General features: G+C 40.6%; 1 protein-coding gene across 1 annotated transcript; it reads right to left on the reverse strand.

Moving 5' to 3' along the window:
* Positions 1–302: 302 nt before the first annotated feature.
* LOC103480674 (5,6-dihydroxyindole-2-carboxylic acid oxidase) lies at positions 303–6,457 on the reverse strand. The gene is made up of 7 exons (XM_008435745.2): positions 5,849–6,457; positions 4,056–4,378; positions 2,559–2,763; positions 2,263–2,430; positions 2,000–2,179; positions 1,773–1,919; positions 303–1,065 (listed from the first exon to the last, which is right to left on the reverse strand). Exons 1-7 carry the CDS (start codon positions 6,213–6,215, stop codon positions 878–880), a joined length of 1,578 nt encoding a protein of 525 aa, XP_008433967.1. The 5' UTR covers positions 6,216–6,457; the 3' UTR covers positions 303–877.
* Between the last annotated feature and the right edge of the window lie 10,550 nt (positions 6,458–17,007).

Consider the following 17,007-nt stretch of genomic DNA (forward strand, 5'->3'; position numbering starts at 1 on the left):
CCTGCTTCAAAACAGCAGTTTTTCGACAAGTAAAACCAGAAATGAAGTATTCTATATTGATGAAAGACGACTAAGAATAAAATTTACAAAAAATTTAACTTCTGCTTTTCTTTTCATTCTGTATTTAGACCACATTAGATAAGAATCATATTAGAAAACCACTAAGCATAGATTTAGCAAAAGTGGAAAGGCTCATTCAAAAGATTTTTTAAAAACAACTCATGTTGTTTGTGAGTCACAAGCAGAATCATCAGAGTGGTGAAAGTCAAAACATTTTTAAGTAAAAAAAACAGACATTCAACTTTTGACTTAATTTCCTTTTAATTACCTCTTGTTTTTTTCTATTAGCAACTTAAATACATTAGTTAGCTAAATAAGGTGTAAAAAACAACGTGCAACTCTTTTTGTAAATTCTGCACAAGCAAGATTCTTAGAAATTGAACAACAGCACCCTCTTGTGGGCATTACAGCTCCCTCACTTGGACATACTAGTTTCTCACTGGCAGATATTGTTAAAAGCTGTGTTTATGACAAACCTTTGAGTGTAAATTACAATTACACTGCACACCACTTAATAGGTTGGAAAGCAAATTACTTTAAATATTTTTTACCTCATTATTTGACAGGGCATCATCTTGCATGAATGTTACTGGTTTTTCATTAAACCCCCCCCCCCAGCTTTTTCAATGCATAGTAAAAATCGCTGTGATTGCACAATGCAAAGCAACATAAGTACAACGACTTAAGAATCTTAACTTTTTAGGGGGTTGGGCATACACGCTGCAAGATTTCCTTTTTTTTTTTTTATGGAGAACAGAACAACATTGCTTTGTTGTTGGAAAAATCAGGAGAAAAGACACGTGCTGGGGCTGTGATCTCAGACTACAGATTGGCCTTTGTCGTCGTCGTAGCGCTGGTACTGATCCCCGAGCAGGGGCTGGTGGCCCTCCATCTTGTGAGATCGGGCACGCACAGCGCACGTGGTCGCTGCGAAGATGAGTGCCACCAAAACGAGGGCGGCGACTATGGCTATGGTTATTATTTCAGTCAGAGAGAAAGGTGTGCCTAGAGGAACAAAAGCAGACGATTATCACTTTCAATGCCAAAATCTTTATATTATAACCACAAACTTCAATGTATTTTATTTTGATATTGTGTAAAAAAAGGCAAAGAGAAGAACACATAACCTGCTTTTTGGGATTTTTTTTTCTTTGCACTTGTATTGAGTCCCCTATACGCTAATACTATTTAATATAATCAAGTATTCCCCAACCTGCAACCCTTCCGACCCTACTAGGGATAAGGGTGTAAAGAAAATGGATGGATGGATGGAAGTATTCCCCATTTGCCAATTGATACAAATGTCTCCACCAACTTTGCACATCTTGAGGATAATAGTTTTGCTCATTCACTTTTGTGGAATAGCTTAAATTAAATAAAATTAGATGGAGAGCATCTGTAGAACAACTTTTTAAAGTCTTGCTACTGATTCTTAATTGGATTTATGTCCTGAATCAATCTATCAGATGCTTTGATCTGAAAACCCACCTACAGCATAAAGTAGGCGTGTTTCATTTTGATTCAGGGTGATAACTTCTGTTTTCTGCCTTAGACTGTGTCTCTTGTACACCAAAATGCCATCTGACTTTAAGACAAATCCCAATAAATTACACATTTTGTGGTTGCAAAGTGGCAAATTGTGAAAACCTTTAAGAGGTAGACGTGCTTTTACAAAAGAACTACAAGAGTAAATTAAAAAGACTTTGGCATACCTGGCCATTCAGCTTCATAAGAGTAGCCCAGATTTTCGGGCGCAGTCAGAAACATCTCTGCGTTTGTCACAGGAGGCCAGAAGGGTACCATGTTGTAACCCCTGTTATGACCGATAGGGGCGTTTTCTTCAGGATACACAGCTAAATCTGTTGGGAAATTACTCAAGTAAGAGGAAAAAAATACTAAACATGCATAGACTGCATATCAGAATTAGTTGCTATGGCACCTGGACCGTGTCTCCTGAGCCATTCATCGAAAATAGCGTCTGTAAAGGTGTGTAGCAAGACGAAGATGGGGTCGTTGGGTGACAGGTGCGTCTGTCCTCCTGTTCCATTCAGGAACAAGTGAGCCAGGTTGTGGAGGCTCCTCACTATGGGGTCGTAGTTCCCCTTGGGGGCGCTGTAGCCTAACAAAACAACACGGGGGGCCTTCTAGTGACATATCATGTACATGTAGCAAAGACTAAGACATCACAGAGCTCTAACTCACCTTCGACTGTGTTCCTGAAGCTCTCAGAGGAGGTGGAGTAGAAAGGCGGTGTGTCGAAGGTGCCAACTTGTAGGCAGTCGGCCACGTCCTGGGGCTCTGGGAGACGCTGGACCATGGGCCTGTTGACGTTTCCTGATGGGTTTCTCCTGATGGGAGAGGTCTCTGTGCCTGACAGAGAATAGAAAAGTTTGACAGAGAATAGAAAAGTTAACCACTGGCGTCGTCATTCCCACACTTTTCCTTCTCTTCTGAAAGAATGAAGGGAATTTTAGCGTGGTCACGAACACTTGTCTTACTGTTGCAGATGGTTCCCAGCGTGTCGTAGTCCTCGACACTCTCACAAACGACCCTCCACTCCGAGAAGATAGAGTTGGGGCTTAGGGAATTTATGTCAAAGCTGCTTCTGGCCCCCATCAGGTCGTCTGTGCAGATGTCGCACGTGTTCCCGCCGATGGCAAAGTTCCAGTAGGGCAGGGCAAAGGAGGGATCCTGCAACATGTCCTGCATGACAGAAACGGAGTCCGAAGTTGCAATAGGTTTTGTTGTATTATGCTCAAACCGGCAGATTAGGAGGGAAAAAACCCCAAAACATTTACCATGGCAGAAACTTCATATGAAGGTAATGATTACTACATTCTAAATTTGTAATTTACAGTGTCTGGAAAAGCATTGTTAGATTGAGATGCTTTAAAAAAGAGACTTGTTTGTCAGAAATGGCTGATCGGTGGTCTTGCTTACTAGCCTGTGCATTCACCAGAGGCTCTGCTCTAACAGAAGACCTGTGGAGCAGCAGGGAGCCTACACAAGCTTGATTGACAGTGATAAGACCCTCCTCTTGGCTCTAGAAGAGATGCAGTTCTGCAGATATCTGTAGGACCACTGAGAGGAGGCAGAGGAGCTCTTTTTTTCCACAGATTATCTGCCTCATTCTACTGTTAGACAGTTTTAACAAATATGTAAAAAACAACATATTTTTTTTATGAAAGCTAACTACTGCAGCTTTAATAAAACTAGAAATAGGCCATCAACATTCTGATTTTAAGATCCTCTACTCCGTCTCTTGAAACCTAGGAAAACAAAAATGTGGTGCCATGAGGATTTTACTGATTCAAAAGCAAAAATGACACTTGAAGTAGACCCTGATTTCATCTTTTATATGCACACAACCACCTTGAAGCACATCAAAGAGTGCATATTTTCCCTTAAAGCAGATAAGAATCATCCACGCGGTTCAAATAAAAGTTTTTGTTTTTCTCGTGTCTTTGTAGAATAGAAAGCGTCAGTGTTTCCCAAATTAGATTTTTCTCTCACTCTGTTTGGCCGGGTTTGAACAAAAGCCCCCTAATTAAGGAGCTCAAGCAGCAAACCTGCACAGGATATAAGGATGGAGTTTCTCTGTAGGAGTCCAGCACTCTGCCAAGGTTTCAGCTCCACATGCCAGCCCCATTTTCCACTTTCAGCTGTAACCCGCTTGTGAAAGGGATTATTAAAAAATGTCTGGTACTGTATTTTAAAAAAAAAGAGAAGAAAACCCTTCTCACTCAAGATTTTATTGTTTCAGGGAAAAAGATAGCGCGTAAATTTAGTTGGAACCAAAGCCCATGGATTATTTATAGTAGCATTTTGCGCGCTGCTTGTTTATTAAGGCGTAACATTGGAAAGTCAATTAGGATTTTCTGGTAAATACAGAGGACTGAAGACACATTCACTAAACATAAACAAGCAGAGGACCAAAGCAAAGTAGTGTATGACTCTAATCACTTAATATGTTTTTATTAATTTCACCTCCTCACCTGCATGTCTCGCTCCAGCTGCAGCAGATGGAATCTGTGCCAGGTGAGGAACCCGGGGCCTTCGTGAGAGAAGTCCACCCCGCCAAAGCTGGCCTGCCCGGCGCCCAGGAACGTCTTGCTGACAGAGTAGTAGTGAGACCAAACAAAGTAGTTGTAGACTGTGACGTTTTCAAACTGCGTGGTGTTCCCTTCGGGGCCGAAGATGTCCGAGTAGTGGCGCGTCGCGATCACCAGGTCGGGGTGCACCGTGCGTTTGGCCTGGTTCAGTGCGTTCACAAAGGCGCGCTTCTCTTCAGAGCTGAGCTGCATCACGTTTCTCCTCACTGTCGGGGAAATAAAAAAAAAAGATTGTTTTTAGTTTTGTAAAGAGACTCCGTCATGTTAACTCTTAAGTCAGTTTTGAAACTGATATATTGTCTGCTCAAACACAACGCGTCCATTATGCAAAGCAGGAATCTTTCTTTTATTTAACAATTTTTTTTGTGGTTATTTCTATTTTATGCACATATTAAGAGTCAAATATTGGCAGATGACCACAATATTGACAGCGATTGACAGCTGACCACAATATTTAAGAAAACAGGCAACAGTACATTGCATTGTCTGCAAATGTGATAAGTTGCTTTTGAAAGTAAGTACCTGTCAGCTTCAGCACAGAATGTCCACGATTTATTAGCAGACCAGTAATTTTTAGGTATAACAGCTGATGACAAACTTTGATGGGTAAGTCTGACAAATAAATTCACAATATGAAATATTCAAATAAATACTGATAAAACTGCATGGATTGGTTGTTTTTGGTGCCCATGGCAGAACCGTTTGTTTGCACCCCAAACATGTTTAACATTCCTTAGTTGCATGTCTAGTCAATGGATGGTAGGCTTCCCTGGGTTAACTGTGTCAGAGTATGAAAATAATGCTGAAGGTGATGCCTAAGTGTATTTTCAGATTCAGTGCTAAACTAAAGGGCTATTGCACTTTTTTAAAAGGAATTTGGATAGAATTTAATCATAGTTCAAAATCCTGAATAATTAGTGATCCAACCTGACCTGAGTTATTCTAGGTAGTATAGAGATTCCTGGATGAAACCTTTAATCTATTTGTAGACAAGCACATAATAAAAGAAAAATGGATGTTTTTAATTACAGTAGGGCTACCTTATCAAGAGAAGTACAAAACCATCAGTATATAGTTTGATTCAACTTACAATGAATAGACTATTCTGTAGTTATTTCAATTTCTATAAAATTCAGTTTTTCATTTCTGAAGTCTTTATTTTAATGGTGAAAATAAGACCCAACATCAGCCAAGCAAATTGCTTTTGTTTAAAACAGATGTGGTAAAACAAAAAAGTCAGTTTTTCTCGACGTTTTGGGCATAAAAACATCAACTGTCTTCACACTAGAGGTGCATGGGTGTTTGTGTATGGTTGCAGTTGCAAGGATGGAAAGGCTCAACCTGGACAAAATTCATGCAAGAACTGCCTCTGTACGCGTGTTTAATTGAACAGATAATGCATTTACATTTAATTCGTGATTTACACGTGCAATTGTTTTTAGAAATCACTGAAGCATTTAGATTATTGTAGGTAACTTGTTTTATATACTTTCTTGAAAATATCACTTTTCTGAGTAACAGTTGTGCTATCTTGATCAAGTTTTGATCCATTTATTCAATTGTAGCCCTTTTGGAACTCGAATGCTTTCACGTTGTTTAATTTGATCTAAAATAACGAAAGACGTTTAGTCGATTTTGAATCGAGAGAAATTATATTGTTTTAATTGAAAACTCACCGACAGAAACCCTTTGATCACAATTGGCCCCGGTCCATCCGTGTCTGCAGCGACCGCAGTTATACCCGCTGAAGTTCCCGGTGCATTGGCAGGTGCGGTTGAAAAATCGGACCGGCCACCGTTCCCGGTCGTCCCGACCGTCGTGGGGATATTGCGGTCCGTGCGGCCGCGCGTCGGCCGAGATGGACACGCACAGTCCGCGGCCCGCGCTAGAACCGCAGGGGTCCCCGGGTAAGCCGGGGGGCGCCGGGCAACACTGTCCGCTCCTGAGCCCCTCCGGTGTAACGCACTCTCTGGGGAACTGGGCGCTCACCACCAGCGCGCACACCACCATAGAAACACAGTACGGCCACATTCTCCAAAACATGATGTCACCAGATTTTTTTTTTAAGCACGGCTGCTTCTGGATTTAACTCAGTTTGTGACCCTTATGACACCTGAAAATTACAATCCTGACTTTTTAGTCAAAGAATAAAAGTTCATTACTTTAGCACACCTGAGCTTCAGCCGATATGAGTGAGTGTAAAAAAAAAAAAAAAAGAAAAAGGAAAACTGCCCCTCTTCGCTCGCCCATGCAGGCCTCCTTCTTGTCTTTGCCCCCAAAACACTGGAGCGTTGACCTTAAATACCGGATTAGCGCATGACTACCAGGATTTTCTGACTCCCGCGTGATTCTCCTCACATAACATCATATTTCCTACGGGAGGAAGAGCGAAGGTAGTGTGATCCAGTCATGCAGAGTATTGTTCTTCTAAAAGTCACTGGGTGAAAGCAGCTTCTAAAAAGAAATAAAAAGAAATGCCAGTGTGAATGAGAAAAGGCTTTTACTTTCTGTACGTCTGACCTGCTATAACTGCCACGGATGAAAATATTTACAAAGTAAAATTAAAATGACACGAACTTATACGACAGTAAATACGTTTATCTAACGAGAAATGCAAGAATGCAACTCTAAAATATCTTAAACTTTGTGTTTACAAAAGAAAGAAGACATATTTGAGATCATTTGACCTCTTGCTAAAGCCCCTCTTTTTGTTTCCCCTCCCCATTAGAGCATGTGAGACATTAAAGCTCAAATGGCATTCACAAAGAAAAAAAAATCTCCTAATACAAAACTCTTTTTATTCTTTAAGTGCTTATAATTTCAGACCCAAACTGCTTGTGTGTTTCTGTGTGGTAGACCAAAACAAAACACAGTTTAGTAATGAAGGCAGAGCAAATGAAGCATGGGTAAAAAAAAATATACAATTTTCTCTGTGCCCAGTCTGCCACGGAAACAGGAAACATCTCCACTATCCTTTACACTGGGTTGAAGCAATTGTTTGTATGCACATTTTTGAAGCAGTGATTAAAAAAATATATAAAGTTCCCCCCTCCCGCCTCTGCGAATTATGGGGTTTTAATGTCAAAATAAACAGGTGATCTCACATACTTTTGCACAGTAACATCCGTGTACCGAGCTGTGGGTGAGGTTGGTTCATGACACCCAGCTCCCATTAGCACTGTTTTAATTCATGTCTCAGAAAATCCACCCAAAGCTGCCAGTTTATGATTCAGATTTGTGTGCCAGGCTGTGCTTGTGATTTCTTGTTCCTCTCATTGTAGCAGCAATCCACCGCTGCTGTTAACTGTTAACAGTTAAAGCATATCCTTATCATCGCTGACGAAAATATCCTGCAATTTAAAGTCAAATAAAGCACATATGTTGCAAGAATATTTTTCATTGATACTATGCAGTGTTTTACTTTAGCAAAAAAAACAAAAAAAAAACAAGAATATCACCTTTTTATGGAGGATTTTGCTTCAGAATCTGATATTTACGGGTTTGTTTTAAAAGTTATTTGTTTGGTTCTGCGGGACAAAGTTGTCACAACCTTTAATTTTGTTGGAGAAAACACACACAGACACACGCACACACGCGCGCACACACACACAAAGCAGTAAATCATTTAAATGTTGTCCGGAGGCTCCTGAAACAATGCAGCATCTTTCTGAAAGAAGGGGGGAAGCTTTCTCCGGCGTAAAACAGCTTCTTTATCCGGTCACATGTGCTTCACGTTGCCGACCAAAACTACAGTCGGGGTAGCATCGTTTTATAATCGGGGCGTGACGGGCGGGATTACACAAAGCTGGCAGCTTAGCTCATTCTCATGTATTAGAAAAATGCCACCGCATTCGTTATGCATGAGCCGTTCCCGTGTTGCATTTGAGAAATGGTAGGAGGCCTTCTGGGCATGGCTGTCAGGAGTATTTTAACTTCATCTTCTTACGTCTTCATCTACTGCATGTTTAAACGTCAGGAGGGGCACCGTGAGAGCATTTTTATAAATTATTTTGATCTTTGAGTCGAGGCTTAAATAGATTGTTGAGGATTGTTCTTAACAAGAAACATCCGCGCATTCAATAGGTCAACGTTTTAATAAATTGAGAAAACAAAGAGATTGCTGTTTTAAGGCCGCATGTCATGACTGGAAGAGCAAACTGGCTGCTGATTCTCTTTTGATTTACTATGTATAATGGTTTTCACGCACCCATCTCTCTTTTCAGTTCCGAACCTTCAAAACAAACTACTTTGAATAAATAATAAACAAAAACCATTGACTTCCACTCTTATAAAAAAAAGAAAAACGGCAACTTGCCTTGACCTTCAGGGTTTAGAAAGAGGCTGCATTGATTCTGTTATACGTTTAAGTTTATCTTTTGGTCGTCCCATGACTCCACCTCAGCCGACTGCCTGATTCATCCCCATTCTCTCTCCCAGCTAACCGTTCTGTGTGCAGCTCAAACCTTGGGCAGTGAACGGGATCATGTGAGAAGATGTGACTCGGGCTTAATGGTAATCCTTGCCTTTAGTGAAAACGGCACAGTGGGAATCATTAGCAGGGAGCTATGTATGACCTGTTCATGTGACTTCCCTCTCCTCTTCCCCCGTTTTGATCCACCAGACAATACGTACAACGCTTTGCCATTCGCTTCCTCGTGAAAGGCCGTCTTCAGGATGCTCGTTTTACAGCAGTCTCTATTCCTAGACTTCGTCTAGGAGTGTAAGGGAAACTGAAAATTGTGGCAGTAACCTCTGCGAGATTTGTTCAATGCACAAATTAATGTAATTTAGTGAAACACACTGTGACGCTTGTGCGTTAGGCAGAACTAGCTGCTCATGTTGCTACTGCTAGATTTTTTTTTTTACTACTACTAACCTTTCTCTCACATCTTATATGGTATTTATTTCCCACTATGTGTAGTGTACTGTTCTGCTATCTACAGGCTACTTACAAGGTCCATTTTCTGTATTTACAATTAAAGAAGTAATTTGTCGTGTCATATACAGTCACCCACAAGAGCAGAATTAAGGAGGACTCTAGATGTTGCTTTCTGCTGGAGTCTCAAGGTTTTCACTCTGCGCATTAATGCATATTTAGGTATATTTGGCGGTTAAAAACGTTTTTACAGGGGGTCTCAAGTATTTGAAAATTTTGGCTGTGGTCCCTTTTTAGTTGTGGTACTTTTTAGACCCACTTTTTAATACTTACATCTGCAAGTCTTTGGGGGTATGTCTCCACGAGGTTTTCGTTTTTTTTTTTTTTTTGCAAAGAAAGGCTCAGTCAAAGTTCAGAGTACTTGGGCATTTGATCTCACATCTGTACTCTAACTGAGCCACTCTAACATTCGATGTTTGTTTGCTAATGTTCTCTAGCAAACCTCTGAGACCTTCACAGAACAGCTGGGTTTATATTGAGAAAGACACATGAACGGACTCTAATCTATCAGTTGGGGGGATTTCTGAAGGCATTTGGTTGGTCTGGATTTTACCAAAAGGTATTAGCATACAGAGTGCTGAAAAGAAAGGCACACCACATGTTTAGGATTTTGATCGATAAAAATTACAGTAATAATAATAAAGCAAATTAAATAAGCCATCTTTTTCCTTTAAATAAAAAAATCACCTGCTAGATTTTTTGGGTCTTTTACATGAAATCCTAATAAATCTCTGTGGTTGTAACATGACAAAATTGAAGAATGTCAGAATAACACAAGTGAAAGTAAGACCAACTACCGTATTTTCCGCACTATAAGGCGCACCTTCAAAGAATGGCCTATTTTAAAAGTTTTTTCATATATAAGGCGCATAGAATAGACGCTACGGTTAGGGTTTCCACCTGTCCCGTATTGAACCTATACGGTAAGCGACTTGTTCCGTACTCTACAAATGTGGATGTGTAATAATAAAGAAGTGGTCCCCGAGTACTTTATACAGTAGGCTGCCCCAGTCATTGTTTCACTCAGCCTTCCGCGACTGGGCCGGGGCGTGGCTGGACGATGGTCACCCTTCTCCGTTCGCGCACAGCATGTTCGTGGAGAACGTGGTGCTGAATGACCTGCAGATGACCTGATTCTAGCTGGCCGGTAGGTAGATATAGGTCAGTCAAACTTTATTACTAAACCAGCGTTCTGACAACTATCCCAGCATGCACCTTGTGCTTCTTCTTCTACGGGCGAAAATGAAGTCGGCGGCTGCTTACCGTAGTTGCTAGACCTGTTGTGGCTCAATATTGGTCCATAKATAAGGTGCACCGGATTATAAGGCGCACTGTCGGCTTTTGAGGAAATTGAAGGTTTTTAGGTGTGTCTTATAGTGCGGAAAATATGGTACTTTGATTAAAAAACAAAACAAAAAAAAACAGTTTATTTAGGGCTCCATCAACCACATTGAAAGGAAGTTAACATTCATTCAGTATATTAAGAAAATGACTTGTTACTTAACTTGAAGTGACCATAACGTGCAGAGGAATATTAATGCTTAACAAACACTGGCATCGCGTTAAAACACCTTTTTCCAAATCATCTAAAGGTAATCATGTTTTATAAACGAATGAGAACTAATTGTAAAAAAATTAGTTATGGACTGGATATGCAGTGCACTACTGAAGTGAGCAGGGAGCAAACAGAAGCCTGTGCTGTGGCAGAGACTGAATAAACCTCGTGACCAAAACCCCAGAGGCAGGGGGTGAAGGAGTGCGTCTGAGAATGTGGAGGGTTCTTATCTCTGCTCATGCAAGCTTTGCTCCCAGGACTACATATTTTATTCCTTAAACTGCATGAAAGATATTCATTGTTTATACCAACAGCTGTAACCAGACAAGAGCCCTGTGGGCCCAGGATCAATGGAACTCTGTATTTTTCCAGAGCGCAATCTTAGATAAAAACCAGAAGTAATGGGAAAAGAAAACAACATTTTTGCAGAATTAGAGTACTACAATCTCTTACTCAAATTGGTGATTGCTCCTATGTTCCTTCCACTTGTGGTTATGACCAAGGTGGTTGTGCTGAGGAGAAATTAATATCTCTATGAATAGAAGGGAAAAAAATTCGCTCAGCACCATCTGCTCCTGGAATACTAATAAGTAGGATAATAAGAGGCTACATCTCTATTGGAAAATGCATATGTGCTGGGAAAAACAAAGACTTTTTAAGCAATTAAATAAGTAATCCTCAAGATGGAGCCCAGAAGTAAGCAAATTAACACGGCAGAGTCCTGCACTAATTACTAACGTCAGAAGTGAATCTTATGTTAATGATCTGTCACACACAGAGTGACTCTACAATTTATTTCCAATTTTGAAAATTATGGCTTAGAAGAAATTAAAATAATGTTTCTCAAAAATTCTTTTAAAAAACAAACAAACAATAAAACGAATAAAATACAGATTCGTAATACAGAAATGTTAAGTCGTTGGGTCCTGGCTGTTCACAAAGTAGCTTTTTTTTTTTTTTTTTACAACAATCCATTGATTCTGTATGGCGTTCAGGTGAGTGGCCTGGGCACCGTTTTCTATCACAATTTTTCCTTCCACCAATCTTTCCATTTATATTGTTCGATAAACTTCCATCATTACTTTCAGTAGCAACTTTGAGGGTTGTCCTTTCTCCAGTCTTTCTCCTGAGTGTGTAGGCACAATAATGGCCACAACATAACAACTAAACTAGACTAACATTTTACATTTCTGAGTAACCAATTTTTATTATTTTTTTGTTGTTGTGTGTTTCATAGCCAGTAATATTTATAAAACAAAAGACAAAAAAAAAAAAAAAAAACAGAATCCTATGTAATATAAGTCTGCATCAAATTCAAGTTTCACTTTTGAATTGAAATGCGGTGTATGATTTGTTGAAATGGAACATAAAACAAAGAAAAAAAAAATCCCTACAAATCAAAGTTTGTCCAAAATCCATCTCCACACTGTAGGCGCAATACACTCAGTAACCAGTAGAGGGCAGTCACGTTTCACTGAAAGATTTCCAGAGGAGCCAAATAGTTATCTGTCCTGGGTGGGGCTTTTATCTTCTGCAATTAGGACGAACATTTCAGACAGATTGAGGCGTCTATATTGTGGCACTGCTTTAGTTTTAAAGGCATTTAACACGTTACTGAAACTCCAAGAGACCAATAACTCATCATTGTTAAAACAAACAAACAAACCTCCCCCCCAGAACTTTAAGTTTACACTGGCGATGCTTGATCTTAAATTGAGAAGGATTCTGCTGATAATAAAATGCTTCCACTACAAGTTTGCTGGAGGTGAACTACATCCCTCAGCTGCACACCAGTATTACTTTACACAAAGTCAAAGAAGATTGACATTTGGGAAAAATCTCCAATCCATAAACTGGTTGACAAAAAGAAATTGACAAACACATATCACCCCAGTCGCGCATGTCATATAAAATCCTCCAGCTAAGCCCCAAAGCAGGTTTTCATGCAGATACCAACTGCATTACCATTGCAACACCACGGCACCCCGCTGAGGCATTTCAAATGGGAGCCACAAGTTGAACTTCATTTGTTCTAGAAGAGAACTTTTCAGAATACGGCGCCAGCTCAAGATGGACTGACAAGCTGAAAAATGGCAGGAGTTAGTCTCTCAAATGGAAACCTGCACAAATATCGGGATGCTGTCTACTTAGCACACGCACCAGCATCTTAAATCTGCTTCCTCCCCTCCAACACCGAAGCACTTCAGGTGATTTACATAGCAATAACTTAAACAGCTGAGGTGCCGCGACTGGGCCTCCAGCAACAAAACACAGAGATCTACTGCCCAGACTGCCGTTACGACTTGATTGCTTTTTAACAGTCATTAGTCTTGCCGAAGCCTCTTGAAAGCGCATCGCTTTTTTTGGTGGGGGTGAGGGGGCCAAACCATAGCTCCACGTCACAAGTTTCTTACTGAGGTATGAAAATGAAGGAGGATATTGACATGCGCTGTAAGTAGGAGTAGTAAGGGTAATTCATTCGGGGCCTGGCTGTGTCACAGATCAGGGGAGTCAGCAGTAGTAATTAGTGAAGAAAACTGTAGTCTTGCTCTGGGATGTGACAGGGAAAGAGCTGGATTTGGAGAGCTAAGCAAACCTCAGCCAATTAAGTTAGCAGATAGGCGTAGATAATGACAAGGATAGAGGCTAAGAGCTCCTCCGTTTAAGACGAAAAACTGCTTTTTAGAAAGAAAGTTTTGCAACTGTCTAATAAAATAAACACCATCTGGCACGTTTAAAAAAAATGCTATTGATATTTTCATCGAATTCTAGATGTCTTCACTGGTCACTTTATGTTCACCTTCCTAGTAGCATGTTGGATCACATTGTCTATAGTAGATTATCTATGTAGAGTCCCAGGGGTTGGCTAAAGATCTCCACTGGTTAGCAAAGCGATACAGTACACCCTGGACAGGCCGTCTGTCCATCGTGCGGACACTTCAAAAGTGTATTGTTTTGTTAGGCTAAACAAGGTGTAAGAATCATTCCTCACACAGTTTGGTTTATCATAACTTAACTGCAAATAAACCATTACATTACCAGCAACCTAGCCATTCACAAGGATTACTAGCCATTCATTTTCCATTTGACGCTGTATACGTTTACCATATGATATACCGTGTTTCCCCGAAAGTAAGACAGTGTCTTACTTTCTTTTTATCCCCAAAAGCCCCACTATGTCTTACTTTCGGGGTATGTCTTATTGGAAAAAAATTGTCGAATTTTTTGTTTTAACCATAAAATTAACTTTTATTAACAACCTGAACAGTATTGTATTACCGTATTTTAAGCAGGAGGCGGCAGTGACAAGTGCAGGGGACGGCGCGGTGACGTATGGAGAGGGGGACGGTGMGGACGTGGGCAGGAGGCGGCGCGCAGCTAGATGAGAGGGAGGCGGCAATACCCCCGTGTTTCCCCGAAAAACATATGTCTTACTTTCGGGGTATGGCTTATATTAGCCGACACCCCTGAAACCCCCGATACGTCTTCCAATTAGGGGTGTCTTACTATCGGGGAAACACGGTATATAGATTGGTCGTTACCTAATGTTCTTCTGCAACATCCTGTAGTGAAGAAGCTTTCTTTAGCAACACATTTTTCTGCACTTTTGTGCAGAAATTCTAAACACCATGACTACACCACTTTGTTGGAGCCTCTGTAAGGCTGCAGCGCTTACCTTGATGCTTCCCCAAGGCAGCTGGCTAAACCCTACATTACCATTACCAAAAAAAAAAAAAAAAGACACTGGAAGAATGTGGAAAATCTAGGCTTTGGACAAGGATCTGAAAAGTCCCAGGTATGGATTCTGGACAGATCGATGTCAGCGACTGTGTGCACGGAGTTTGGAAGATGCTCTTTGAACGTGCTCTTCAGACTTTGGTAAAAGCGAGACATGCATTATGTTGTAATGTATGGCAGGTGTTGCATTTCTGAGCATAGAGTGATTCAACCCTGTCTGCAGGCAGATGAGAATTAGACATTGATGTGGCATATTGCTTGTCAGCATGAGACATGTGCGAACAATATAATAAATATAAAATGACTTCCCTGAGTCACTTTCTTTTCATTACAGTCTGAGGTCTGTGCATCTCAGTAAAAAAAAAAAAGTCACATTCCCTTTGTACCATGTCACACGTGGGGTTCTGAAAGTTTTATGACTGACACCAACTTTCTTCAAACTCGCTCAATGTGAACCGACAACATGTTAGTCTGAGCTCAGTGAATAAACTTCCTCTCATCAGTAGGTGCAAGTTTCCCTAAAGGAAATTAATTCAGCAGAACTTCTCAATATAGACGCCCATTGATCTGGTTCTGCAGCGCATCTCTCGCCGGTTTGACGGGGGGAAAAAAACAAAAAAAACAACTCCCATAACAATCCAAACTACAAAGACAAAACGAAACATGGCTCCTCTGCATCGAGGATGCAGCAGTGTTGTGGGCTATTTATTATGAGAGCAGCTCCAGTTAAGTTTTGGAGCAGAGGCGCAGAGGTGACGGCGATGAGTCAAGACGTTTTAATGAGACGAAGCAAAATTAAACCTCGCCCTGTACGGCTCTGCCGGAGTGAGACGTAACCTGGAATGCGGGATGAGTCATGCCAGTTTATTATTATCTCCTTTGAACCCCAATGCTCTGTCTTCTCCTTAAAAATTTCCAGGAAATCATAATCGGGCAAATTTCACATCCCGGCTTCCTCCCTCTTTTCACACTCGCCGTCCTGCTACAGTCTCTGTACCTGACTCAGGTAGTGAGTTATTTTATTTTTTTAGCACTCCATTATGTCACATAGCCCAGCGTATTTCATTTGTTATGCAAGCAGGGGTGACAAAGGTTGAAATGTTCCTGCTAATTTAATGCCTATTGAGACAGAAAATTGGATCTACTTCGGGGGAGCCGCGATGAACGCCGGGATGCCGGAGCTGCCAATTTCGGCCCAGGATTATTAATTAAAATGAAATTTCCATGGGACCCACGACAGTTGCACTATCTTCCTCACATATTTCTTCATAATTGGAATCTTCATCAGTCCCTGGAGAAGAGGGGAGTTTTGTGGTCGCTTCCCTGTTGGAACTTTGAGGGATTAGCTTAGGTGTGTTTGCAAACACACAGGCACATCTTAATAAATTAGAATATTATGAAAAAAATAATTTATTTTGGTTATTCAATTTAAAAAAGTGAAAATATGGCGGCCTTTAGAGGATTGCAAAGTAAAGTCTGATCAGGGGTTTGGATGGACTGGTCATTTTGCTCCATCTCTTCATACCTTTATGAACTAGTACTAGTTGCTGTCAGTTCTTATCTTTTTCATAGACTTTTAGTAATTGCAGAGTTGACGTTTCACACCTGCATTAATTCACTTGGTTTCCTTTGTTCCACCTGCCTTAGCTTACTATTGACAAGAAAAGCACAACTTTTTTAACTTTTTCAAAGCTGTACATGTTTAATTATGATTGTATCATTCTGACTATGCTTCAGTACATTAAAGAAATGCATGCTGCTGGAATAACATCTATAAAAACATGTTAAATATGTTTAGAAAAGTGGCTGCTGTGCGGGGCTTGAGATAGTTTGTTCTCAGGTGTAAAATAAAAGCACAGAGATAACAAATAAAGATGTGTGGGTGTGAATTCGGAATAGAGGAGCTTGATTTTTTTCACATATTGTCTGTCTCATATTATACTGTGAGGACATAGAGATAGTTTTAACAATATGTGAACAACATATTTTTTTAAAATAAAAGTTACCAACCGAAGCCTTTAAGTTACCAGCTTAAAAGCTTCGGTTGGGGTATGTTATTTCTGTACGTGGCTTGATAATTTACAATAGTAGCAGATGGACAGACAACGAAAGACAAACTCACTGTCATTCCAGCACTGAGGTTACAAAAGACCCCCAAAAAACGAGAGCATCAAGACAGAGCCAAACTGCAAGAGATCCAAGTCGATAGGGCACGCGCTTCAAGTTTTGTGGTGACTCATGCATAACTAAGACACTGTAACGCGACTAAAACCTACATTATTTAATATGCTGCTGTAGCTTGAAATAACAAGCCCAAAACAAGCTGCGACACTCAGTGATTCAGGACAGGTGTGCTTCCTTCGCTCCTCTGGGTGCTCTTCTGGAGCCACAGCAGTGAATCACTTCAAACAGCACCTCTACAAAACAAAAAGATGTTTCACCACAGGGGCCTTCGTTTTCCACCTTTTGTTCTCCCCTCAGGTTCACGCGTTCTGGGAAACAGGTATTCATCAGCGCAATGTAAGGTGTCTGGTGCTAGCTTGATCTTTTCTTTTTTTTTTTTTTTTTTACCGCAATACAGCAGTTGCAACCAACCATAAAATAGC

Source organism: Poecilia reticulata, linkage group LG18, assembly GCF_000633615.1.
Source record: "Poecilia reticulata strain Guanapo linkage group LG18, Guppy_female_1.0+MT, whole genome shotgun sequence".
NCBI classification, from domain to species: domain Eukaryota; kingdom Metazoa; phylum Chordata; class Actinopteri; order Cyprinodontiformes; family Poeciliidae; genus Poecilia; species Poecilia reticulata.

Bases quoted from the DNA above. Each gene is read 5' to 3' on its own strand.
- LOC103480674 (XM_008435745.2), bottom strand. From the start codon at position 6,215: ATGTTTTGGAGAATGTGGCCGTACTGTGTTTCTATGGTGGTGTGCGCG. The intron at 2,764-4,055 runs GTGAGGAGGTGA...TCTGTCATGCAG, and splicing joins AGCTGGAGCGAGACATGCAG to GACATGTTGCAGGATCCCTC. The intron at 2,180-2,262 runs GTGAGTTAGAGC...TTGTTTTGTTAG, and splicing joins CTTCAGGAACACAGTCGAAG to GCTACAGCGCCCCCAAGGGG.